This window comes from Camelina sativa, chromosome 11, assembly GCF_030686135.1.
Source record: "Camelina sativa cultivar CO46 ecotype springtype chromosome 11, ASM3068613v1".
NCBI classification, from domain to species: domain Eukaryota; kingdom Viridiplantae; phylum Streptophyta; class Magnoliopsida; order Brassicales; family Brassicaceae; genus Camelina; species Camelina sativa.
Window position 1 is genome coordinate 14,257,059 of NC_141890.1, and position 23,653 is coordinate 14,280,711.

At 38.6% G+C, this 23,653-nt stretch overlaps 9 protein-coding genes and 1 pseudogene across 12 annotated transcripts; 4 read left to right on the forward strand and 6 right to left on the reverse strand.

Moving 5' to 3' along the window:
* The first annotated feature begins 583 nt into the window (after nucleotides 1-583).
* LOC104723463 (uncharacterized) lies at nucleotides 584-3,001 on the forward strand. 2 transcript variants are annotated; one of them, XM_010441838.3, is made up of 2 exons: nucleotides 584-1,599; nucleotides 2,716-3,001. In XM_010441838.3, exons 1-2 carry the CDS (start codon nucleotides 845-847, stop codon nucleotides 2,720-2,722), a joined length of 762 nt encoding a protein of 253 aa, XP_010440140.1. In that variant the 5' UTR covers nucleotides 584-844; the 3' UTR covers nucleotides 2,723-3,001. The 2 variants fall into 2 exon arrangements, with proteins under 2 accessions (XP_010440140.1, XP_019087072.1); XM_019231527.2 differs by lacking the exon at nucleotides 2,716-3,001 and having other exon boundaries at nucleotides 641-1,603.
* A 28-nt stretch (nucleotides 3,002-3,029) lies between these two features.
* LOC104728000 (putative 57 kDa heat shock protein) lies at nucleotides 3,030-4,482 on the reverse strand. The gene is made up of 5 exons (XM_010447045.3): nucleotides 4,378-4,482; nucleotides 3,935-4,279; nucleotides 3,810-3,839; nucleotides 3,644-3,703; nucleotides 3,030-3,534 (listed from the first exon to the last, which is right to left on the reverse strand). The coding sequence occupies exons 1-5, from the start codon at nucleotides 4,418-4,420 to the stop codon at nucleotides 3,209-3,211; spliced, it is 804 nt and encodes a 267-aa protein (XP_010445347.1). The 5' UTR covers nucleotides 4,421-4,482; the 3' UTR covers nucleotides 3,030-3,208.
* A 308-nt stretch (nucleotides 4,483-4,790) lies between these two features.
* On the reverse strand, nucleotides 4,791-6,498 carry LOC104723464 (putative 57 kDa heat shock protein). 2 transcript variants are annotated; one of them, XM_010441839.2, is made up of 5 exons: nucleotides 6,306-6,498; nucleotides 5,815-6,159; nucleotides 5,693-5,722; nucleotides 5,449-5,502; nucleotides 4,791-5,317 (listed from the first exon to the last, which is right to left on the reverse strand). In XM_010441839.2, the coding sequence occupies exons 1-5, from the start codon at nucleotides 6,340-6,342 to the stop codon at nucleotides 5,043-5,045; spliced, it is 741 nt and encodes a 246-aa protein (XP_010440141.1). In that variant the 5' UTR covers nucleotides 6,343-6,498; the 3' UTR covers nucleotides 4,791-5,042. The 2 variants fall into 2 exon arrangements, with proteins under 2 accessions (XP_010440141.1, XP_087329831.1); XM_087473705.1 differs by having other exon boundaries at nucleotides 5,815-6,156; nucleotides 6,306-6,453.
* Nucleotides 6,499-8,214: 1,716 nt separating this feature from the next.
* On the reverse strand, nucleotides 8,215-9,858 carry LOC104723465 (putative 57 kDa heat shock protein). The gene is made up of 5 exons (XM_010441841.2): nucleotides 9,664-9,858; nucleotides 9,183-9,527; nucleotides 9,045-9,074; nucleotides 8,816-8,866; nucleotides 8,215-8,708 (listed from the first exon to the last, which is right to left on the reverse strand). The coding sequence occupies exons 1-5, from the start codon at nucleotides 9,698-9,700 to the stop codon at nucleotides 8,383-8,385; spliced, it is 789 nt and encodes a 262-aa protein (XP_010440143.2). The 5' UTR covers nucleotides 9,701-9,858; the 3' UTR covers nucleotides 8,215-8,382.
* A 1,439-nt stretch (nucleotides 9,859-11,297) lies between these two features.
* LOC104728001 (pentatricopeptide repeat-containing protein At3g60980, mitochondrial-like) lies at nucleotides 11,298-12,732 on the reverse strand. Its single transcript, XM_087472414.1, has 3 exons — nucleotides 12,280-12,732; nucleotides 12,001-12,168; nucleotides 11,298-11,417 (listed from the first exon to the last, which is right to left on the reverse strand). Exons 1-3 carry the CDS (start codon nucleotides 12,730-12,732, stop codon nucleotides 11,298-11,300), a joined length of 741 nt encoding a protein of 246 aa, XP_087328540.1.
* A 945-nt stretch (nucleotides 12,733-13,677) lies between these two features.
* LOC147933973 (uncharacterized) lies at nucleotides 13,678-14,193 on the reverse strand. The gene has a single exon (XM_087473706.1). The coding sequence runs from the start codon at nucleotides 14,085-14,087 to the stop codon at nucleotides 13,911-13,913; it is 177 nt and encodes a 58-aa protein (XP_087329832.1). The 5' UTR covers nucleotides 14,088-14,193; the 3' UTR covers nucleotides 13,678-13,910.
* A 305-nt stretch (nucleotides 14,194-14,498) lies between these two features.
* LOC104723466 (autophagy-related protein 8f) lies at nucleotides 14,499-16,544 on the forward strand. The gene is made up of 6 exons (XM_010441842.3): nucleotides 14,499-14,718; nucleotides 15,139-15,186; nucleotides 15,274-15,329; nucleotides 15,860-15,912; nucleotides 16,003-16,121; nucleotides 16,235-16,544. The coding sequence occupies exons 2-6, from the start codon at nucleotides 15,150-15,152 to the stop codon at nucleotides 16,333-16,335; spliced, it is 366 nt and encodes a 121-aa protein (XP_010440144.1). The 5' UTR covers nucleotides 14,499-14,718; nucleotides 15,139-15,149; the 3' UTR covers nucleotides 16,336-16,544.
* An 898-nt stretch (nucleotides 16,545-17,442) lies between these two features.
* On the forward strand, nucleotides 17,443-17,934 carry LOC109127706 (protein GOLVEN 1 pseudogene; annotated as a pseudogene). The gene has a single exon (XR_015571730.1). The product of XR_015571730.1 is annotated as a protein GOLVEN 1 pseudogene (transcript).
* Nucleotides 17,935-18,067: 133 nt separating this feature from the next.
* LOC104723467 (uncharacterized) lies at nucleotides 18,068-20,866 on the reverse strand. The gene is made up of 5 exons (XM_010441843.3): nucleotides 20,115-20,866; nucleotides 19,839-19,916; nucleotides 19,663-19,747; nucleotides 19,482-19,570; nucleotides 18,068-18,404 (listed from the first exon to the last, which is right to left on the reverse strand). The coding sequence occupies exons 1-5, from the start codon at nucleotides 20,421-20,423 to the stop codon at nucleotides 18,267-18,269; spliced, it is 699 nt and encodes a 232-aa protein (XP_010440145.2). The 5' UTR covers nucleotides 20,424-20,866; the 3' UTR covers nucleotides 18,068-18,266.
* A 139-nt stretch (nucleotides 20,867-21,005) lies between these two features.
* Nucleotides 21,006-21,510, forward strand: LOC104723469 (cysteine proteinase inhibitor 4). Its single transcript, XM_010441844.3, has one exon. The coding sequence runs from the start codon at nucleotides 21,006-21,008 to the stop codon at nucleotides 21,366-21,368; it is 363 nt and encodes a 120-aa protein (XP_010440146.2). The 3' UTR covers nucleotides 21,369-21,510.
* The last annotated feature ends 2,143 nt before the right edge of the window (nucleotides 21,511-23,653 follow it).

Genomic DNA, 23,653 nt, shown 5'->3' on the forward strand with positions numbered 1-23,653 from the left:
TATAAATCAAAAAAGTTAAATAGAAATTTCTAAACACGACCGCTTCGATACGGGCTAAGAGCAATCAACATGTTTGAAAATCTTCGTCAGAGGTTGCATAAAACACACTCGATGGATTGGAATGTCATGGTTGCATGTGCTCATTCAGGGAAGACTAGCTATGCACATTATCTTCGGGTCTTCAAACTTCTTGGCTTCAAGCCATCCATTGAGATAATGGGTTCATAACTTCATATATAGATGGAGAACTTAAGAAGGCAGTAGATGTTGTCAAGAGCATGTCGATCTACAAACCAAATCAAGAGATAGTTGTGAGCATTTTAACCCGGCAAAAACCATCCAAAGAATCCCATTACTTTTGTTAAAAAATTTGTACGGCAGATAGATTTGGCCGCTATTACCCTAGTTACCATTCGGACATTTAATTTCTTCGGATATAACTGTCACGTGTCAACTATCTTCGGTTTGATTTATATTAGTCCATTCCGTTCACATATGCCGTTATACTGACATTTGACGGTGACACCTGTGTCTACATCATCTCTATGGTATAATAACAAGAAGATGTGATACATAGCTGAGCGTGAGAGACAGAGAGATTAAATTGGGCCTATAGTTGTCAAAGATTCAAAATATCACGTAATGGGCTTCAAAGTTAACTTATTCCAAAATTTAGAAGTTAATTATCTCGGCGTTGATAACCCTAAATTTCCAATTCGATTTGAAGATCTTACTCACCCCATCTTTTCTTTTCGATGCTCACAAATCAAATCGGGGTTTCGGAATTCACAAATTCGCAAGAAAGTGGGAACTTTTTGATATTTATCCATTAATTAGCCCAGCCATGGGAGGTCACGGTGGTTTGAACATTCTTCCACAGAAGCGATGGAACGTTTACAACTTCGACAACCGAGAAAAAGTCCGAAAAGACGAAGAAGCTGCCGCTAGAGAAGAGCAGATCAAACGCGAGGAAGCTAGAAAACGAGATGCTGAGTCTCGTCTCGAGGTGCTCCGTAACGTCCGTGGCTTAGCGCCTCTCAAACGAGCTTCTCCGGAGGCAGAGAAGGGTAAAGACGAGGCGGTGGTGGCTGCTGCTGTTAAATCCACCACCGCTGTTGTTGTGGAGAGTGTTGAACCGGAGGAGCCTAAGACTGGTCATATTAATCTATTCGTAGGGATTAGGATCTTTGATCCGATTGAGATCCCTAAGAACGATAAGCCTGCGGAGGAGGAAGATCAGAGAAGGAAAAAAATGAGGAAAGAAGCGGCTGCGACGGCGAGAGCTTCTGCTAAGGATGCTGCAGCGAGGGCGGGTGATCCAGATGAGGAGAAGTATAGATTGGGGTATGGGGTTGCTGGTAAAGGTGTGAAGCGTCCTTGGTATCTTGAGAAACGTAATGATGAGGAAGATGATAGTGTTCGTGGTGAGGATGATGGTGGATATAGAGGTGATGAAGCTAAGAAGAAGAAGATGAGTGGTGGGAAGAAGAGCTTGATGGAGCTGAGAGAAGAAAGGTTGAAGAGGGAGAGGGTTGAGAAGGAAAGAGAGAGAGCCCTTTTCATGAAACAGAGCCAGAGAGACGGTGGCTTTTCCCGGAGGTGAGTCTTTTGATTACGTTGGTGGTTCTGGTTTCATACTTCAGTTTCATACTTACTATGATTTTATACTTAATTTGTGTAGTGGTGTTTGTACATATTAGTACTTACTGTTGCTTGATTCCTATCCTTAGTGTTGTTTTATTGCGTAGTGCTACTTGATGCTTGTAACTTCATTTGTGTTGATAGAACCATGGTAGATAGTTTGGATTGGAGTGTGATAGATAACTGGGGTTCTATGAATCAATAGTTTACCAGGTCATAGCCTTTTGTATATATGAAAGTTTATTGAAGCATGGTTGTTTGTTAGTTTGAATGTTTGATGGTAGCATTTAGACCCTGAAAGTTGGAACTATGTGGGTATTATTTTTGTTTCAACATTGGGTTGGAGAACTGTTTTGGTTGCTGCTCCCCATTGGTTCCAAGTGGAACAAGCAAAGAAAACCTATGGTCATCAGAAAAGAGTGCATTTAATTGAATGATCTAGTAATTAGTTTGTGAAATTGTGTAGGCGATTTAAAGGTAGTTTAAATAGTACACGATTGTGAACCTGTCTATTTCATAGTAACTTCATTTGTGCTGATAGAATCATGGTAGATAGTTAAGAGTTCGTTTTGCAGACATCAAAGTCTATTGTCCTTTCCTAATAGAAACAGAGGCTCGGAAGGATTCAGTGCCCAATGAGTTACGCAGGAAGTGTGGTAGATTTAAACACAAATTGCATTTGATATGGACCCAATTTTAAGAGTTTTCTTGTATCAATGTCATAGACTCATAGGTCTCTCCCCCGTTGATAGTAAAAACTAGAATCTTCTTTTCGACAGTTGAATATCTACTTCGCACTACCAATACCAGAATTAGTAATGGGTGTGAGGTAGAGAGACTTAAATAGCCTTATTTTTGGTGAGTGTGTGCATATATAACCTTAGGCTCATAACCACTTCAGGCACACTAATATTTCTGCTACAATGACATATCAGAACTAAGAGTGAAGTTAAAGAACTGTTTTGGTAGCTGAAATCCCGTTGGTTCCTACTTTGAATAGTCACACCAAAGTGATAATTTTGAGTAGAAGGGTATCATAGATGATTGCTAAAATTAGTTGTGAAATTTCTGCAGGCGGTGATGGAAATCAAAAGGATGACAAAGAAGACTTGATGCAAAGATTTTAAAGGTGGTTCCACGTCTCAAAAGCCCCTTTTGTCGTCTATCTATAGGTGTGTATAGAGATGTTTCTACAGATAGAAAAGCAGAAAGAATGTGTAGTGAGTTTGATGGTGGAACCTTTATTATTGTTTCCTGCTCAAAGAGTTATATTTGTGCCCCCTATATTCGACACCCATAGCAAAGGTTTTGTAAAAATGCTTTGCAATTCAACAAAGACCTTTGGAAAATGATAAACAAATGAGAGGAATCATAAAGGACAATGCATATGACAAAAAGCTGTGTCGTTGAAACATACCAAAATATGTTTTGTCGTTGAGACATCATCCAAAGTACTGATAAAACATAAAAAGGAAATGATCTACAAAACAAACGGCACAATCCCAGAAAAAGGGTCCACTCTAGAAAAGACAAATCCACAAACTCAGAAGATTCATCATGGAAATGATCAAACTGGAGGGATGAGGAGGCGAATCACACCGTTCTTGGCGATGGTTTTGACTCGACGGCTGGGAATGTCAACAGGAGCAGAGAGCATAGCCACGTCACCAGAGTAGAAACGGCCACCTGAGTCGTGGCTAACAGCAGGAGCTTCACCAGTCACCTTCACTCGCCCATTCGTGACAGAGACAGTGAAGTTCTCTTTTGGAACTCCCGGCATGTCTACGCGCACGTACAGTTTGCCGTTTTGGAGCTGCTTCGACTCATAAGCCATGACCGATATTGGGATCACCCAAGGATGTGGTTGCAATACCGGACCGGTTAACGCCGGGTCTGATCCACACATACATACACGATACAACACAAATACTCTGTTTTTAAACACCCAATCTCAGTACTAATATAATAACAATAAGAACAATAAGGTTGCAGAGGAGAATACCATTTGGATCGGTGCCAATGCGGCCATGGGGAAATCTGTGAGTGCCACTGCCACGGAGATCTAACAAACATATAAACATGAGTAAACCAATTTCCAAAAGTTTGTGTAGGAAAAGACGGACTTTTAGATTTAGAAAGTTTCTGAATAAAAATGGAAATTAAAATACCTTGTGGGAGACCCCGGCCACGAAGAAATGCTGTCAAAATCAAAAACATCAACTTTTATTCAGAAGCTTATTGAACATATAAAAATAAACCAAAATAGAGGAAAAAAAAGAAATGAGTAATTTACCGATGCAAGAAGAGCGTTGTGGAAAGATGGGAGTCTTGGAGAGGACAAGTCTAAGAACACCATCGGACATGTGAGTGGTGACCCTTGAGATCTCACAGCATCTGCAGACAAGTCCAGTCATAGTAACGTATTGACGGTCTGTGGAGTCGTGTTTTTGAACCTTTGGTGCTTCGGCGTAAACAACCACAGCTTTCTTCGACCGCTCAAGAGAAACACTCACGCCTTCTTCAGGAACTCCAGGCAAATCCATCCTCACGAACAAGTCTGCGTTCTCCAGCATCGTGAACTCAGAGAACCCTTTTGGCCCATGTGTTAGAAACTGGTTGTTGATTGCGTAAAAGCCTTCTGCTTTTTTCTCAACGAGAGAGAAAACAAATCAGTTCGAATCGGCGACGTAAAAAAGTGAAAAATGTGAATGAGATTTGAGAAAAGAATCATAATACCTGGAGATTGAGGTTGAGGAATAAGAGGAACGGCCATGGCCATGATGAGAGTTCAACAAAGAGTAGTCAAGCTTTTCAGTGCTTTAGGGTTTTTGCGTTTAGTAGTAGTTTCTGGAACTTTATATGGAAGAAGAAGGCAACAAATGAAAATATCTAAACTTCTTAGCTGACGTGGCATGCTTACTTTTGACCTTTTGACGAAATGTTTTAAAAACCTGAAAGTTAATCCGACGGTACCTATTGTCACTTGCGGAAATCACAGCCGTCCAATCTTATTTGGTTTCACACTTGATGAATTATTTTTTCGCATAGAATTTGTGTACACGTTACTGTCTTATTGTTGATTCTTTGACAACAATTTTGTAATTGTTGGAGTATCATTTCACAAATCAATAGACCTTTAATGGTAACAATTTTAAGAAGCCGACCCAAAAGTTTACCAAATATTTGACACAAAAAAAAAAATTGTCTTTTTAAAAAAACATATCCAAAGTTGATAACATAAGCTAGCTCAAAATATAATGACCATAATCCTTAAAGAAAGTCCACAAATGGTCACGAATTTAAAGAAACAGAAAACATAGCTTCTATCATCATGATGATGAAATATCAAACAGGAGGGGGATGATTAAACGGATCACACCGTTCTTGGCAATGGTTTTGATCTAACGGATGGGAATGTTGACGGCAGGAGTTGAGAGCATAGCTACGTCACCAGAGTAGAAACGTCCACTTGAGTCATGGCTAAGAGCAGGAGCTTCACCAGTCACTCTCACTCTCCCATTCACGACTGAGACGGTGAAGTTCTCTTTAGGGACGCCTGGCATGTCTACACGCACGTATAGACCACCGTTTTGAAGCTGCTTGGACTCATAAGCCATCTCAGATCCGTAGTTCACACATGGGTGTGGCATCAATATCCGACCAGTTAACTTCGGATCTGCTCTCCACATATATATCACAACAACGACAACAACAAATTAATGTTCTTATTAAGACCAGCCTAAACACTATATGGTATACAACAAATAAGTATACAGATAATAGATGTTTAAATATGTGAATACGTACCATGAGGATCTGTGCCATGGGTGCGAGGACCATCGCCACGGAGAACTATGACCACTGGATGATAGAGAGAGAAGACAACATTTTCAAACGTTAGTAAAGGAAAAATGAAGACTTTTTAATTTTGACCCAAAAAAAAAATGAAGACTTTGTAATGTTTTTTTTTTGATAATAGACTTTGTAATGTTACAGAGACGATATATCAAAATAGAAAGTTTGGTGAATACGACAGATCGAATAAAAATACCTTCTCCGGATTCTGGGTCAGCAAGAAACGCTGTAGAAAACACATAAAAAAAACCCTGAATTAAAGACTGAACAATATATATAAAAAAAAAAAAAAAAGAGAAAAAGGTAAATATATAATACAGATGCAGGAGGAGCGTTGAGGAGTGATTTTGGTCTTGGTGAGGAGAAGCCTAAGAACACCGTCGGACATGTGGGAAGTGCAGCCGGAGACTTCACAGCATTTGCAGACGAGTCCGGTGGTGGTACCGTAGTTCCGGGGAGAGTAGTCGTATTTGTGTTCCTTGGGTGCGTCGGCGAATATACAAACAGCTTTCTTGGACTGGTCAAAAGAGATCCTCACACCATCTTTTGGAACGCCGGGAAGATCCATCCGAACGAACATGTCTTCGTTCTCCAGCTGCTTGTACTCATAGAACCCTTTTGGCCCATTTACTAGAAACTGGTTGTTTATTGCGTAAAACCCTTCTGCCAGCAGCAACCATCAACACCAACAACAACAACAAAATTAGATTTTTTTTTTCCAGAAAAAAAAAACAAAAAAAAAAGAGGAAACTTTGAGTGGTAAATGTAACTATGTAAGCGAAATTTGAGACTGGTTTGAGAGATCTAACCACGAGATGGAGGAACGGAACTAAGAGGGACGACCATGGTTCAACGGCGAGCTAGCGAGTGATGTGTGTTCTGTGAGATTTGTAGCTAGCTGCTTCGGGATTTAGGGTTTCTTCTTATCTATAGTTCCCTACTTCCCTCTCTCTAATTGTTGGCATTTAGGGAGGTTTGAGATCTTTATGGGAGGGAAGGAACAAGACGGAGTTGTCAGGTGAAGACACGACAAAACACTACCTAGCAGACACGTGTCTCTTTTTCATTTGTGATTTCCACCAATATTATTTCGACACGTGTTGTCCTCTTTTCTTGAAACAACTGTCTTACACTGTGATTTATTATTAGCTAACCATTGTGATAACTATGACGTGAGATTGTGTATACAGCCATAATTACTAGTAGTAACTACTAAGTCAAGTTGAAAGTAGCTAGTTTCTTGATGTCAAAAATAAACAAAAAAGAAGGTTGCAAGTTTCTTAAGAATATACTGTTGTAACTCTTTTTTTCTTTTCTTATTTGTAAGAAGTAGTTCCTCAAACATACAATTTTCAGTACATAATTAAGTTGTCTTTTAGAGCTATATTATGTAAGTGCATGAGCAATATTATTAAAGTACTACATGCATGAACCCCTAAGATATTTTAAGCAACATAATTGATTACATGATAGAATTACAAAAGAAGTTAACCGACTACTTTCACTAATTGTAGTCAGAGATTTTGATAGAATGGTCCCTCTTCAAAGCCAAAGAGATGTGTTATGTCTAACACATGAACTAGAAACCAAAGAGATAAACTCTGTTTTGTCAAATTCAAGACTATTCTATTAACGTGACATTGAAGTCTTTAAATACACAAACGAAACAAAACAGATTGATAACCAACCCTAGAAACAAGGAACATAATTAATAAAATGGGATATGGAATCGTGGTCTTGATATCCTAAAACTAAGGAAACCACTAAGCATCTTCTTTGGTTTGGTTCGGTTATGATCTTATCAGATTTATTTATGAACGGTTTCCCCAAGTCATGATTTTTTAGTTTAGGAGATTAAATTTCTTTCCCCTATCTAAAACTTATATAATGTGTGATTCTTTTGGGATGTCTTTAATTATGAGCTAAGACATGTATTTATTAATCTCAAATTCCATCAAACTAGAGATTTATTAGGAAATAACATTATTCCATAGAAAATATATAACTGTAATTTCTATAAAACCACAAAAGGAAATTATTTCTTACATATTAGTTGAAATATTGGCAAGTCCAAAGAAAAAGACTAACAGGTGCATATGGTCCATTGTTTTAAATATGATAATTTATTCCGTAAGCATGCAGATACGATAAATTATAATTAATTAGTACGGAGGGATGATGAGACGGACGACACTAAGCATAGATATTTGCCTCTAGCTAGGGAAGATGGCGACCTTCCTTAATGCCTATGCCTCCGTACCTGGAGATTGAGGTTGAGGACTTAGAGGAACGGCCATGGCCCTGATGAGAGTTCAACAAAGAGTCAAGAGATCAAGCTTTTCAGTGCTTTAGGGTTTTTGGGTTTAGTAGTTTCTGGAAGAAAGGCAACAAAGGAAAATATCTAAACTTCTTAGCTGACGTGGCATGCTTACTTTTGACTTTTGACCTTTTGACGAAATGTTTCAAAACCTGAAAGTGAATCCGACGGTACATATTATCACTTGCGGAAATCACAGCCGTCCAATCTTATTTGGTTTCACACATGAAGAATTATTTTAAATCATACTTTATCTTTATCGCGTAGTATTTGTGTACACGTTACTGTCTTATTGTTGATTCTTAGACAACTCAGTTTTGTAGTAATTGTTAGTATCATTTTACAAATCAACAGACCTTTAATGGTAACAATTTAAAGAAGACCCCAAAGTTTACCAAATATTTGACACAAAAAAAAGTTTGTCTTTTTTTAAAAACATATCCAGAGTTGATAACATAAGCTAGCTCAAAATATAATGACCATAATCCCTAAAGAAAGTCCACAAAAGGTCACGAATTTAAAGAAACAGAAAACATATATAGCTTAATCATCATGATTATATAATGAAATCAAACGGGAGGGATGATTAAACGGATCACACCGTTCTTGGCAATGGTCTTGATCTTACGGATGGGAATGTCGATAGGAGTGGAGAGCATAGCCACGTTACCAGAGTAGAAACGTCCACTTGAGTCGTGGCTAAGAGCAGGAGCTTCACCAGTCACCTTCACTCTCCCATTCTCGACTGAGACGGTGAAGTTCTCTTTGGGAACGCCCGGCATGTCTACACGCACGAAGAGACCACCGTTTTGAAGCTGTTTGGACTCATAAGCCATATCAGATCCGTAGTTCACACATGGGTGTGGCATCAATATCCGACCCGTTAACGTCGGGTCTGCTCCACATATCACAACAACAACAAATATTCTTATTTAGACCAGCCAAATTAACACTATTACAATATATACAACAAATATGTATGGGTAAAAAATGTGAATATACCATGAGGATCTGTGCCATGGGGGAATTTGTGAGGACCATCGCCACGGAGATCTATGACCCACACAGATAGAGAGAGAAAAGACAACATTTTCAAACGTTAGTGAAGGAAAAATCAAGACTTTTTTTTGACCAAAAATAATGAAGACTTTGTAATGTTCTCAGAGACGATATATCAAAATAGAAAGTTTGGTGAAGACGACAGATCATATCGAACAAAATTAAAAAACACCTTCTCGGAAATCTGGGCCAGCAAGAAACGCTGCAGAAAACACAAAATTAATTCAAGAGTTTTTGTTAGTAACCAAAAAATGTTTATTATCAACATAAATGTAATTTAAAATAAAGAAAGAAAAGTGTAAAAACATACAGATGCAGGAGGAGCGTTGAGGAGTGATGTTGGTCTTGGTGAGGAGAAGCCTAAGAACACCGTCGGACATGAGGGAAATGAAGCCGGAGATTTCACAGCATCGGCAGACGAGTCCGGTAGTGGTACCGTAGTTCCGGGAAGAGTAGTCGTATTTGTGTTCCTTTGGTGCGTCGGCGAAGATACAGACAGCTTTCTTGGACTGGTCAAGAAAAACCCTAACACCATCTTTTGGAACGCCGGGAAAATCCATCCGAACGTACATGTCTTCGTTCTCCAGCATCTTGAACTCCATAAACCCTTTTGGTCCGTTTGCTAGAAACTGGTTGTTTATTGCGTAAAACCCTTCTGCCAACAAAACCCATCAACACCAACAACAACAAAAAAACAAAAATGAGATTTTTATCCAGAAAAACAAAACTTTGATGGGTAAAATGTAACTATGTAAGTGAAAATTTGAGATTGGTTTGAGAGATCTACTAACCACGAGATGGAGGAAGAGAACTAAGAGGGACGACCATGATTCAACGGACGGCGAGTGATGATGTGTTTTCTTTTTTTGGTGAGATTTCTAGCTAGCTATGCTTTGGGATTAGGGTTTCTTCTCATTTATAGATCTCTCTGTCTCTCTTTGGGTTTTGGGATCTTTAGGAGAGGGAAGGAACAAGACGGAGTTGTCAGGTGAAGACGCGACAAACACTACCTCGGGGACACGTGTCTCTTTTTCATTTGTGGTTTCCCACCAATAATAGTTTGACACATGTTGCCCTCTTCTTTTTTGAAACAACTGTCTTTCACTTTGCTTTATTAGCAAAAACCATGGGGGAGTTAATAGTTATCAATAACTTCTGACGTAACATTGTGTATAAAGCCATAATTACTAGTCAAGTAGTAGCTAGTTTCTTGATGTCAAAGTATATAGCAAGTTTCTTAAGAAATAGTAACTCCTTTTTCTTTTCTTTTTGTAATAAGCGGTAATTCCTCAAACATATAGTAATTCTCAATACATAAGTTGTCTTTTACAGCAATATTAATGCCCATATTAATTAGTTCGAATATTGAGAAATCCAAAAGAAAAGACAAACAGATACATATACATGGTCCATTGTTTTAAATATTGATAATTAATTAATTCCGTAAGCATGGAGATGCGATGTATTAATTAGTACGGAGGGATGATGAGACGGATCGACGACACTACATGTCTACATGCATGGCTTAGCCTCTAGCTAGGGACGATGGCGACCTTGCCTAATGCTTATGCTATGCCTCTGTACGTAATCACACCCACTGACTCAGTTGTACATGGTCGGACCTGTGAAGATCTGTCCAATATAAGTATGAACAAAAAACGATAAGCCTAAACCTTTTGTTTTAGTAAACTGTGACAAACAGCAGCTTGATACAAGAAGACTTTTAACATTGGGTCCATAACAAATGCAAACTGTGTTGAAATCTACCACACTTCCAAGTGCAGGCTTAGAGAACAAGTAATACAAGACTAGCTGTGTAACTCATTGGGCACTAAAACCTTCCGAGCCTCTATGAAAATTAGTAGGACACGACAATAATAGACTGTGCGATATCTGCAAAACGAACTCTTTAATTATATCTATCATGGTTCTATCAGCACAAATGAAGTACTATGGAATAGCCAGGTTCACAATCGTAATTATCAGCAACCAAAACAGTTCTACAACCCAATGTTAATTGAAACATGTAAATATTACCCACATAGTTCCAATTTTCAGGGTCTATATGCTACCAACAAACATTTAAACTAACAAATTAAACAACCATGCATCAGTAAACTGTAATATATATACAAAAGGCTAGAACCTAGTAAGTTGTTGATCTACAGAAATCTAGCACATTCCAAACTATATATGTACGGTCCGTGGTTCTATCAGCATTAATAACGTACAAGCATCGAGTAGCGTTATGCAATAAACCAACACTTGGGACATGAATCAAGCAACAGTTAACTACTAAACAGCAAACGCTATGAAAATATGAGTATAATCGGAACCACCAATATAATCAAAGACTCACCTTCGGGAAAAACCACCGTCTTTCTGACTATGTTTCATGAAAAGGGCTCTCTCTCTTTCCTTCTCATCAGTACTCTCCCTCTTCAACCATTCCTCTCTCACCTCTATATCCACCATCATCCTTCTTCTTCTTCTTAGCCTCATCATCTCTATATCCACCATTATCCTCACCACGGACACATATCATCTGTGACACATGTGGTATAGAGTCCATATCTGCAACAATTCACTCCAATATACATGTGTGTGTGTGTGAGAAGTAAAAGGATTTGAACCAAACTGATATAAACAAGGAGAAGCACGAACCAGATTCAGCAGAATCCTCAATGAAAGACATCATAACAAAGTAATTAATCAAACGCCAATAAAAACCATATCCGACAAGTATATATAGAATTGGCCATCACATAACATTTCTCATTTTAACAGTTAAGCAAAAAAAAAAAAAAAAAAAAAAAAAAAGAAAGAAAGTGTAACGAAATTGTGGAAGAATGATCAGACCAAGCCAAAACAAAATGGCACTGAAGCTCTGTTGCTAATGACAGAAATGTGAATGACCTTCCATTCTCTCATTCATCCTCCAATTGATGACACTTTTATATTGTTTGTTTACAAAAACTGATGTACCTCGAACTACATATATATAATTAATGAAACCGATCAGGTAACATACATAATGAAATATGAAAGCAAAAGAATCAACGTAAAAGCAAAAGAAACCTAACCTATATATAGGTCAACAGAAGTAACTAGTGTAACAGTTTAGTAACCCTGTGGAGTTTAGAAGTCATCATCTTGTCTGCAGTTTGAACGGCATCCTCGACCCTTCCAGACTCAGCAAATGCACGAATCATTGCTTTATAAGTTTCATCATCTGGCAAGACCTCTTCTTTCAGCAATTCATCAAACAAACTCTCAGCCTCGGACAGCCGCCCATTCTGACACAACCTTGTAATAAGGTTCCGGTATGCTCTCACAGGCAGCTAGTTGTACTCAACCTTTGTCTTGGCCTTGGTGAAGATGTTGAGCGCATCGCTGAACCGTCCCACCTGGAAACACTCGTTCACCATCAAATTAAGAGTATCCGCATCAAACCGAAACCAGCAGCAATGATTGTCAAGCATATACCCAAACAATGGCCAGGCCTGTGTTTTTCTGCCGTACTTGAGCAACAGTTTTAAATACACATTGCCCACAGTTGCATTTTCTGTCAAGCCGTTCTTGTTCATCGTCACTGAGCTCCTGTATAGATCCATAGCCTCCTCATCCTTGCCTTGCTTGAACAAATACTCTACGAATAGTGATTCCAGGATTGCGATTTCATTGCGTGTGGAACAAGTCTTGAAGTCGTCCCGGAGCTGATACGCCATGTCGAGATTCCCCTGTTCCAAGTAGCCACGAATAAGATTCATGTACATGCCTGGCTTTTGGAAATTGAACAATTCAGCTCTTCCTTTCAACAAGAGATCCAGAGCTTGGTCCATCATCCCGGCATCGACCATGGCTTTGGTCAAGATGTCGTACGTGTTGTGGTCCGGAGAAGGTTTGTTGGAGAGGAGGTGGGAGTAGAGTCGAAGAGCGTCATCAAGGCGGCCTTTCTCGCAGAGGGATTTGATGACGAAATTGCAGAAAGCGATGTCTGACGAAATTGCAGCAAGCGTTGCACATGGCTCCGATGATGGTTTTGCTGATTAAGGTGGCTGTTTCAGGGTCCATCTTCTTCCTCGCAGCTAAACGGGCGTGCTCGGCTGCAACGTCGAGGTCCTCAATGTCATTGATCAGGAACCTGACTCGAGTAAGCAGTGATGATGGACCCTTAAAGGCGGGTCGTTGCTTCAGAGGAAGATCCCTCCCAATCGGATAAGGTTTTGATGAAAACATCATCCTCTGGAGGATGAACCGGCGGCTGCTTGACATCGCCGGCGAAGACATTATTACCTTGCTTTTCCCACACGCAAACATATAAAGGTAATTCGGCGCCTCTTATTAAACTTTTTAGGCCCATTTACGTGATATAGGGCCCAATAAATCTGCTTTATGAAGTGAGTCAAGTCGTCAACAACAGTTAACAGTGGTAAGATGTGTTTTTGTGCTCTTTGCTTCTTTGGAGACCTCTAAAGAAATGGCGAGACTAGAAGAGGCATTACTGATCAAATATTTTTATATGTGATGAGGTTCGCTTGGAGATAAATTTGAATAATGTGATGTGATGATATATTTATTACGTTCACAATGCAAACACATTCAAGACAGTGACAGATAATGCTTAGAGAAACCGTAGGCACAGAGCCTAGAAACACTTGACACAAATCCTTGGAATCAATTGAGAACTGCAACAGAAGCTATGAATTACACACTCCTTAATTATGTGATCTACAATTGCTAATATGGCTACCATTGTCTTATGGTCAAAGCAACAGAAACAGAACCTAGAATAAAGAGTGAAATGATAGAAATTAAAACCATAACATTGAACCTTGAACAAAGTTTGAAGGAAGCCATTAATCAACTCAATGATCCACAGATTTGTCAAATTCTAATTAAAAAAAAGAAAAACAAGAAACCCTAATCAAAATCCCCAATTCTTTTTAGTCTTCCTCAATTTCCAAACAAAGAATAATAGAGAAGCCCTGATCAGCTACCACAATCAATTTTACAACAAAATCCCGATCGAGAACGATCAATTGACATCGTCCTTGTTGTTATTGGGTTTGCGATAATTCTCCTCGATGTGCTTGACGATGACGAGACCGGTGTTGGTGAGCTTCTTAATATTGGGAACGTTGTAATTTTGGGCAACGTATACGCCATAACCCGTTCCAATCATGAACAAGAACAAGGTCTTCCCTATGCCCATCCTCTCTCTCTCTCTACTCCCCGGTTCTTCTTCTTCTTCTTCTTCTTCTTCAGATTTTCAGTGTCGACGGATTCATCGGGTGGGTTTGTTTATTGCAAAGATATTCAAAATGGGCCTATACTAAAGCCTTTAAAGCGACACGCTCAATTTTCCACTTGTTTGTTACCCTTCGTTCGTTAGTCTAGGTACCAACAGTTTCAAGGGGGGGTATATGCGTCATATCGTATGCAGAAACGTGATCCCCGGCATATCCGGTTCTTCTTTATCCTCTTTTAGAGGCGCGACTCTAATGTGCACAGGTCTATCGTACATCGTCAGTATCTATGGACGGTTGGGATTTCTACTCCAGTAAATTGCTAATTATCTACCGTCAGATTTTCACTTAACAGATTAAGCAATACCACGTAAGCTGAGGTGTTTAGGTGTTTACCATGCACCATCCGTAGATAATATCTTGCCTTTATCACATACAATTTTTAAATGCTTCGCTGAATTTTTTTTTAGGTTGCTTGCTTAATTTGCTTTTTCTTTTCATATTCTTTCGTTAAATTGTTGTTGTTGTTGTTGTTGTTATCTTCAACGATAGCGTTGTGAGCTCTAGGGAGAAAGCTTCGTTCTTTGTAATCTACAGGTTTGATCATTGAGTTTTACCCTCTCTTTTTTTCTTTGGTCTGATTGCGATCTCGTACTTCGTTTAGATTACTTAAAAGGTTGGGTTTTTAAGATGATCAATCGATCTTAGGTTCGTCTGTGTATGACTTTAGGTGGACTTTTTTATGTCTGATACCAAAAGGGTTCTGCTGGATTTCGTGTATTTTTGGGGGAATTTAGATATTAGTCTCGGCACTCTTGGAAAAAGTGGCATGGTGGAACATGATCGACTGATAGATAAGATGAAATCTTGCGTTTAGGGTTGCTGAGTTTGTGGGAATTCTTAAAATCTAAGTTCCAGAGTTTATTTTTGGGACTGGATGATTCGGTTTTTGAGTGTTGATTTTTTTTTTGGGGGTGGTTGTCTGATTGGCGGCACCTATTTCTTATGTATGTGTAGGCGTGGAAGGAATGGCAAAAAGCTCGTTCAAGCAAGAGCATGACTTAGGTTTGGATCCTAATTTTTGTTCTTGATTTGTTCTTTGATAAACCTTGCTTTGATCCAATATGATCCTGTTTTTTTTTGAACCTTCAGAGAAGAGAAGGGCAGAGGCTGCTCGGATTAGAGAGAAATATCCAGATAGAATTCCGGTGAGAGCTCTATACCGAGTTATTGACACATTACACGTATCCAAAGATTTCTGTGATTAGCATATTGTCCCCTTTTCTTTGCTCGGACCAGTCATTTGTGTTTCACTGAGTTTAAGTTGTTGTGTTTCCACTTTTGTGGCTCTTTCCTTTCATATTGTTTGTTTCTCGCTTGGTGATTATGAACTTATCGTCTCTTTGCTTATTGTTTTGTAGATAGCATTAGCTTTAACTGTCCATCCAACTAACAGTTGGTTATCTGGTTATCATTGTCTGATTAGCTACATGCTTGTGACATATGTTTGCACTGTATCAACTACTACATGGAGTTGTTTAAATTGCAGTCTATATAACAACATTGTGACTTTGAACTTGATAGTTCTTTCTTTTTGGAATGTGATTTTCTGAATCTCGATTCTTATTAAGTGCTTGTTTGGTCATTCTTACGGCTTATTAAATAGATTTGTATAATTAAACGACACTTTAGACTTTTAGTGATGATAGCCACACATTTGTATTTTGGTGGGATCCAGGTGATTGTTGAGAAGGCTGAGAAGAGTGATATACCAACCATCGACAAGAAAAAGTAAGTCTATTAATAGGGGATCGGTTTCCTTTTCTTTCGGACCTGACTTGTGATTGATGACTAAGCTTCTTCTGTATTTCAAATTTGCAGATACTTAGTCCCAGCTGATCTGACAGTGGGGCAATTTGTGTATGTCATCCGCAAAAGAATCAAACTGAGTGCAGAAAAGGCTATCTTCATATTTGTGGACAATGTTCTTCCTCCAACAGGTAAACAGATAGATCTCCTGTGTTATCTAAGAGTTCTATCCTTGATACAAGCAACGCGAGCATGAATGATTAATACACGTTTTACAAAATGGGTGAATCTGATAACTTCGCAGGTGCCCTCATGTCTTCCGTGTACGAAGAGAAAAAGGATGATGATGGTTTCCTCTATGTTACTTACAGCGGAGAAAACACGTTTGGATTTGGATCTCCATAGATCTCTCTTGCTTGGATATTTCATTTAAACCATCTCTATTTCACCGAATATTTCATCTTCTTATTAATCATTAAGCAAGCCACCTATGTACTTCTTCTCTAAGGACCTTTGGTTGGGCGCTGTTAATGTGTACAGTAAACATAAAATAATGTATATAATATCCTTTGCTACTATCTACTTCTCTCAATGATAACCTACTTTTTTATGAATCCATCTATCACATCTCCTACCTTGACTTAGTTGTGTGTTCTTTTATTGTCTTCAATCTATAAGCCGACATCACATGTCGTAGGCCATGACGGTTACAAATTGCAAGGAATAGAGAGAAGGTAATATGACCAATCTCAATAGGAGTGCAAGCACAAGGGGACTGTGCCACGTGGCAGACACGGTCGGTACAAGTTTGAGGGGTAGCCGGTGATGTTAGTAAAGGTCCCACATTGTCGTTGACGGAGAGAGACGGTCGGACCATGCTGCCTTGCTTCTTCTTCTTATTTTACACTTTTAAGTATTGATTTTGTTCACAGTTTTTAGCTATCGAGTATCGATGATATGCATAATAATTATGATCCTCAAAGATTCTCTCGATCAAAGCCCCCAACCGGTCACGTGGAACATGAGAGACGCGGCTTCATAACTTACAATTATGTTTTGTCCTAAGACTGATATGTCAAATAGTGTCATGATAAGGTGGTGATCTATTTAGGACTTAGGAGAGTACCACGTCAAACTGTTTTGTAATAGTTCGATCAAACAGTAATGGCGCTGGTGAAAAGGGGGAAGAACCGAAGAATAAGGTGAGCAAATGTGGAAGAAAGGAAAATGAGAATGCATGAGATTATGACCCCACGAAGACTCTCAAGTAGACAAAAGGTTTGGCCGATCAAGACACCCATATACATACGATAGATATGTGTATAAATGCAGAAACTGAATGAAAATATATTTGAATAATTAGACAAGAGAGACGATTGAAAGAAAGGAAATTAAAGAGAGAGGAACAATAGCATGTTATGATAATGAAGGACCCCCCTTCCCCCACCTGCATTCATTGTTTGTCTTACTCTCTTTACTCTCTTCTGCCTACAAATACTCCTTCCCTCTTCTCTTCTCTTACACCAATTAACACATTTCAAACTGTATTTGTCCTGCTCTAGTCTTTTCTACAAACACAATATATATACAAGTATCCGAAGAAGAAGAAGAAGACAAAGAGAAGTCATGTCTTGCTCTGTGAGGAGTGGACTCGCGATGGTGTTCTGTTTCATTCTTCTGCTTTTGTCTTCCAATGTTGGATGCGCCACTGCTCGTCGTCTAGGGTCACATAAGCATCATCACAGGGTTGCTTCTTTGGTACACAACGTCGTCAATGGTGGAGGAAGGAGGAGGGTGTTGGGTGGAGTCGAGACAGGGGATGAAGTAGTGGTCATGGACTATCCTCAGCCTCATCGTAAGCCTCCCATCCACAATGAGAAGTCTTAATTACCCGATCCAATACCCCTTTCTCTATATATCATACTTTTATATGCATGTATGCATTCACCATGTGTTGGTGGTTGTAATGACTCTTGTGCTATCTATATATATATTCACGACCAACTTCTTTTGTTCTTTATTTCTCCTCGTATACAACAAACAAGGTGCATCCTTTTATATAATCTGTTGCATGTGGATGTGGCACAAAAGAACTTTTCAACATTTGAGATTGTAACAGAACTGTGATACTCCGTCATTAAGCAACTAAACTCTAATAGGTATGTAGACTTGGTCTCTTACCGCCATTTAGCTCCAATTAGCAGGTAGCTCAAGTATCATTACAAAGAATATCAATGTGTGTGGGAGGTACAAACCTTCATTGAAGCTAAAATCTTAAGCTAAGCGTAACATTTGATAACAGGGAGAAAAAAATAGTGTTACAAATATTCTTGATTTCAGCTACAAGGAACTATGAACGGTTTCACAAATTCAAGGAATTCAGATGTTCTGACACCGAGCTTCAGATCGATTTCTCCACCACCCAACCAGAAGAAGTCTGGTTTAAGTTTGGCTATGGCCTCATCCAATATCACCTGACATTTCCCAAAGCCGCCCAGCTAACTCGTCAGTATCAATATATAGAAAGTACATTTCAATTTCAAAACCAAGTTCTAAATATGCAATGGATACTCTAAACATGATACTAAACATGCATTTGATCCATATCTCCACTAATACAAACTTGAAGTTTGAAACTTCCAACTCTACGGATACTTAAAAAATAACAAGTCACTCTTCACACATCGAATTGAGATCGAGGAATCATTATGAGAGCAACCTAAGCAACATAACTAATTACCTTAAAGGGAAAGCCCATTTACTTAATACAAAGGTGTAAAGATGTTTTTGAAAGACTGATGTGTCACAGTAGAATAAATAGTGTGTTGTCTGAAGTGGGGCACTTCCGGATAAGGAAAGGAAGATAAACACATCAATGCAGTAGGGTACGTGCCTAAGATTATATATACACAGACCAAAAATAACGTCATTTAGCTTTCTGCCTGACACCCATTACTAACTCTGGTACTGGTAGTGCAAAGAAGGTATTGAACTGTAAAAATCGGAAGTTATAATTTTTTTCACTATCAATGGGGAAAGTACTAAAGACAATGAGTGGGACGACAATCAGCAGCTGGCTCACAAGAAAACTCTAACTTCTGCTCCGTACTAATGCAAATTGTGTTATAATGCACCACACCTCCCAGTACAGACTTAGAAAAACAAACAAGACAAAACCTAGCTGTGTAACCCATTGGGCACTGAAACCTTCCGGGGCCTCTAGGACAGGACAATATACTGTAGTGTCTGCAAAACGCTTGGCAAGAACATGTGTATGAAAGGGAAAACTCTCTGTAAGTATTTCAGAACACAAAATACAGCACGAAATTGGTTTGTCTAGGAGAAGAAAACACAAGTGGGTAGAGGTTCCTCTCATACTACTCCTATGTCTTATATGTAATTAATAGTGAAGAGCAGCAATGAGCAAAACACCAAGAGATTATTGGCAGAACATGTAAATAACGCAAGATGTAGAAAAGTCGGTCAGCGTTCAATCAAACAAAAGATTTGAATTATATCACAGAAATAACGGTGAGGACAACAAAACTTACCGGTATGTTTGTCTTCATACCTATACAGGTTACCGCATTGTGCTCAAACCCTGTCAGTTTAATCGATGTCTCCTCAGGAGCAAGTCTCACTATACATAGAGATTAGCACAAGCCTCAGCATAAAGAAGCAACATAAAAACTTAAATAAGTTAATAGATCATAAAATATGAGAAGCACTAACAGTTAAATCTTTTCTTTGGGATCTTTCCCTCATTTAGTGAATAAAGAAACTGCTTTACTGCTTCGGCATTGAATCTGGCTGTATACTGCCATAAAAAAGAACAACCAGATCAATACGATGAAAGACGAAATAAAAGTGAGAATGCAATTCAACAAGTCAAGAACCATCAAGACCACCTGAACCACAACCACATAGTATTTTGAGTTGTTTCGATCACTGCAATCCACAATATCCGATGAAGCTTGAGTATTAACCTGTAATATTGTGAGCACTTAGTCAGGAAACAAACACTAGCAGAGAGGATTGTAACACGAAACTAGCATCTTCAATAGAGATTACACTGATTCTTGAGTCAATGTGTAGTTTCGCATATCACATACACGTATCAAAATACTGTTCGAAGACCTCTAAAATATACGAAATTCGTAAGAAGCTCACTGAATAAGGAGTACCAGAACAATGCTTTTGCAGAGATGGTCAACAGAGGAAGCGCCGAGAACGTCGCGGCGAGATTCGAGAGGCCAGTCGTAGTAATCTCGAGCGACTCTCTTGAAGCAGAAGTCGTTAATGCCGCCGGAACGGAGAATGGAGGAGAGGCGAGCCACAGTTTCGTTTTCATCAACCGGTAGAGAAGGCGACGGAGCCGCCGAGGAACTCTGTGGGAGAACATTGCTCTCGAGAAGGGAGATTCTACGGAGAATATCAGTTTGGAGTCTTTCAAGGTCCGCCGCAGCAGCATTCATACCTTCTCCGTCTTCCATTTCGAAAATTCCGATCGCCGCCGCAGCAAAGTAAGGATTGTTCTCGTAAGTCAATTTCGTTCGTAATCACCTGTGATCATAACTACGGAAAAGAAAACAGAAACAAAAGAATCTGAGCCGTTGATCTAAACAAAATCAACAATGCAACAAACTACAAAGCGACGTCGTATAATAATGAGTTGCCGACGCGATTCCACATCGGCCCAATATAACTTATATGGGCCCATTTAGTGCTCTGCTAATAATATAACTCCACTACGAGTCTCGTGACAAATACACGTGACGGGACAGCCCTCGTTGACTCTATAACGTGTCGTTGCGCCACGTGGACATTATCCAGTTGTCAAATCCGACGGTGTGAAAGAAACAACTCACTCTCGTCACCGCGTAACACGATGATTGGGATCTCCGTTAATTTCTGGAACTATCACCTATCTCTCTCTGCCCACATTCCAAAGCAAAAGACACATCTACACAAGTCTCTTGGCTTATAAAACACCAAACCTACGATACAGTTAAGACCCCCAGAAAACAAAAACAAAAAAGGTTAAAAATTAAGGAAAAAACAAAACAAAATAAAAAATGATGATGATGATGAAGTCGTTGATCTGTATCTCTCTCATCCTCATCCCTCTCGTCTCCGTCGTGGAAGGTGGTCGTCTCGGTGGTGGTTACGGTAGCCAGAAGCCGATCAAGAATCTATCGGATCCGAACGTCATCGCGATCGCCAAGTATGCCATCGGGGAGCATAACAAACAATCCAAGGGGAATCTTGTTTTCGTCAAGGTTGTCGAGGGAACGACGCAAGTGGTCTCCGGTACAAAGTACAATCTGAAAATTGCGGCCAAGAGTGGTGGTGGTGGTAAGATCCAGAACTACGAGGCCGTCGTTGTTGAAAAGCTGTGGCTTCATTCCAAGAGTCTCGAGTCTTTCAAGGCCGTATAGATCTTAATTAATTTGGTGTAGATCGATCTCTCGGAATATTTAAATCTATTTTACATAAATGGCTGTTTGATGATTTGAGAATTTGACATTTTTTATGTTGTTTATTCGAAATAACAAATAAATTGGAGATATGTTTTTGAGATCTCTACACTCTGATTTGCATTTTGAGTTGGATCGACCGACCGACCGACTCGATCTGATTTTTGTTTTTGTCGCTACTCGGTAATAATACGAGAGATTGTTGTGATTATACTGAATGTGTAAAACTTCCACGTGCTAAACGCAGACGATCAAGTTATCGCTGCAACGATTTTGCAATAAAGCAAATTAGTCTAGCTGCGAACTGTTTTGTATAGAGATCAATCCTTGTTATCTCTTTCCTAATCCATAGTGAAATTCCAATAAACTGGCCAAAAGTTTCTATTTTGAGTTGTTTAGATCACTGCAATCCAATATATTTGACGTCGCGGCGGGATTAGAGAGGCCAGTCGTAGTAATGGAGAGCGACTCATTTGATGCAAAAGTTGTTAACGCCGCCGGAACGGAAAATGGGGATATAGACGAACCACCGTTTCGTATTCACCATCCGCTAGAGAAGGCCGAGGAACTCTGGGATAATAGGGTCCTCGAGTATTAACTTTGATGTAAATAATATTTCTCATTAATGAATCAATGTAGAGGTATAAGAGTATTTATACTAAACATTAGTATATCAGAATAGTAAGCTAAACGAGACTTAACTACTCTCATATAGAACCATAAACTTATATGATATATAAGTTAATATACCCCCTCAAGCCGATATTGCCCTCAATCTGGCTCTCATACCACATTAACTTTGATGTAAAGAATATTTTTCATTAATGAATCAATGTAGAGGTACAAGAGTATTTATACTAAACATTAGTATATCATAATAGTAAGCTAAAGAAGACTTAACTACTCTCATGTACAACCATAAACTTATATGATATATAAGTTAATATCGAGAACATAGACTCTATTGAGGATTTCAATTTGGAGTCTCTTAAGCTCCGTCTCTGCCGCCTCCATGCCTTCTCTGATCGTCGCCAGCTCGCCGCAGCAAGTATTGTTTCGCCGTAGGTTTGATTTCTTCTTAATCGTGTTTACCGTAGATAAGAAAGGAGCAGGATAATCTGAGCCGTTGATTTATTTTGTTGTCTTCGCGTCGAACAAACGGCGTCGTATAGTGTCATTATTGATTATTTAGTTCTAGTAGGCCCAAATAAATAAATCTGTGTCATTTAGTGACTAATCTATCCTTGCTTATGGGTTGATTTCAATTCGCCATTTTGATTTTTTAGACACTAAAATTATATGGAACCATTTGTAACATTTATATTTCGACTTGGTCATAATTAAAAAGCAACTTTAAAAATGGATTCATTTGCATAAAAAAACGAAGAAATTATCAAGATGGTGAGAGTACAACATACGTTAGTAGTCATGCATTTTTAACCTTAAATAATCAGTTATAGTTTTTTTCTTCAATGTTGCAAGTTTGTACTTCAAAATATTATACATTGTTTTTAACAAAAATAATAAATTTTGATGGTTTTAGCATTAGGTTAAATTGCTTACTATGATTTCTTGATTTGACTTATAATATTAGCAGATTCAACTCCGGAACTTATACAAATTACCTTCTTATCCGATTTATCAAATTCTTCAGTTAGGTTGTTAATCCATCTATATATGTTCCCATTAGCTCAATAGATGGTTCAGTGCTAAAATTTGAACAAATTATACAGTCTAAGTCTAGCATGAGAACAGTTATAATACATTCAAACATAGTAAATACAAACATTCTAAACAGTGATACATGTGTTGGACTAATACTGAATAAACCAATTTATGTTTTTATTTTGGTATTTTCATTTTGATATTTGAGTTTATTGGAACTAAAACTATAAAATGATTTATATAATGATGATATTTCAATATGATCATATGCTGAAAGGAAGAAGAAACAACAATCATCGTGAATGATCTTCATATCTAACACCATGAAGATGATCCACATCCAAATTTTATGCAAATTTAATATATATTAGCAATATGTTTACTAATAGATGCACATATTTAGAAATAGATTGACATGCAAAAAGAAAAAATAAATACAAAAAGTAGTATTCTACATGTCAACCTCAATTGTTATACCAAAAGTATTATTGACATGTATTTATTCGTCTTGAATACTAATATGACTCAATTGTTACTATAAGAACCCTCGTTTACCATCATATAAACTCAATATGTGAAGT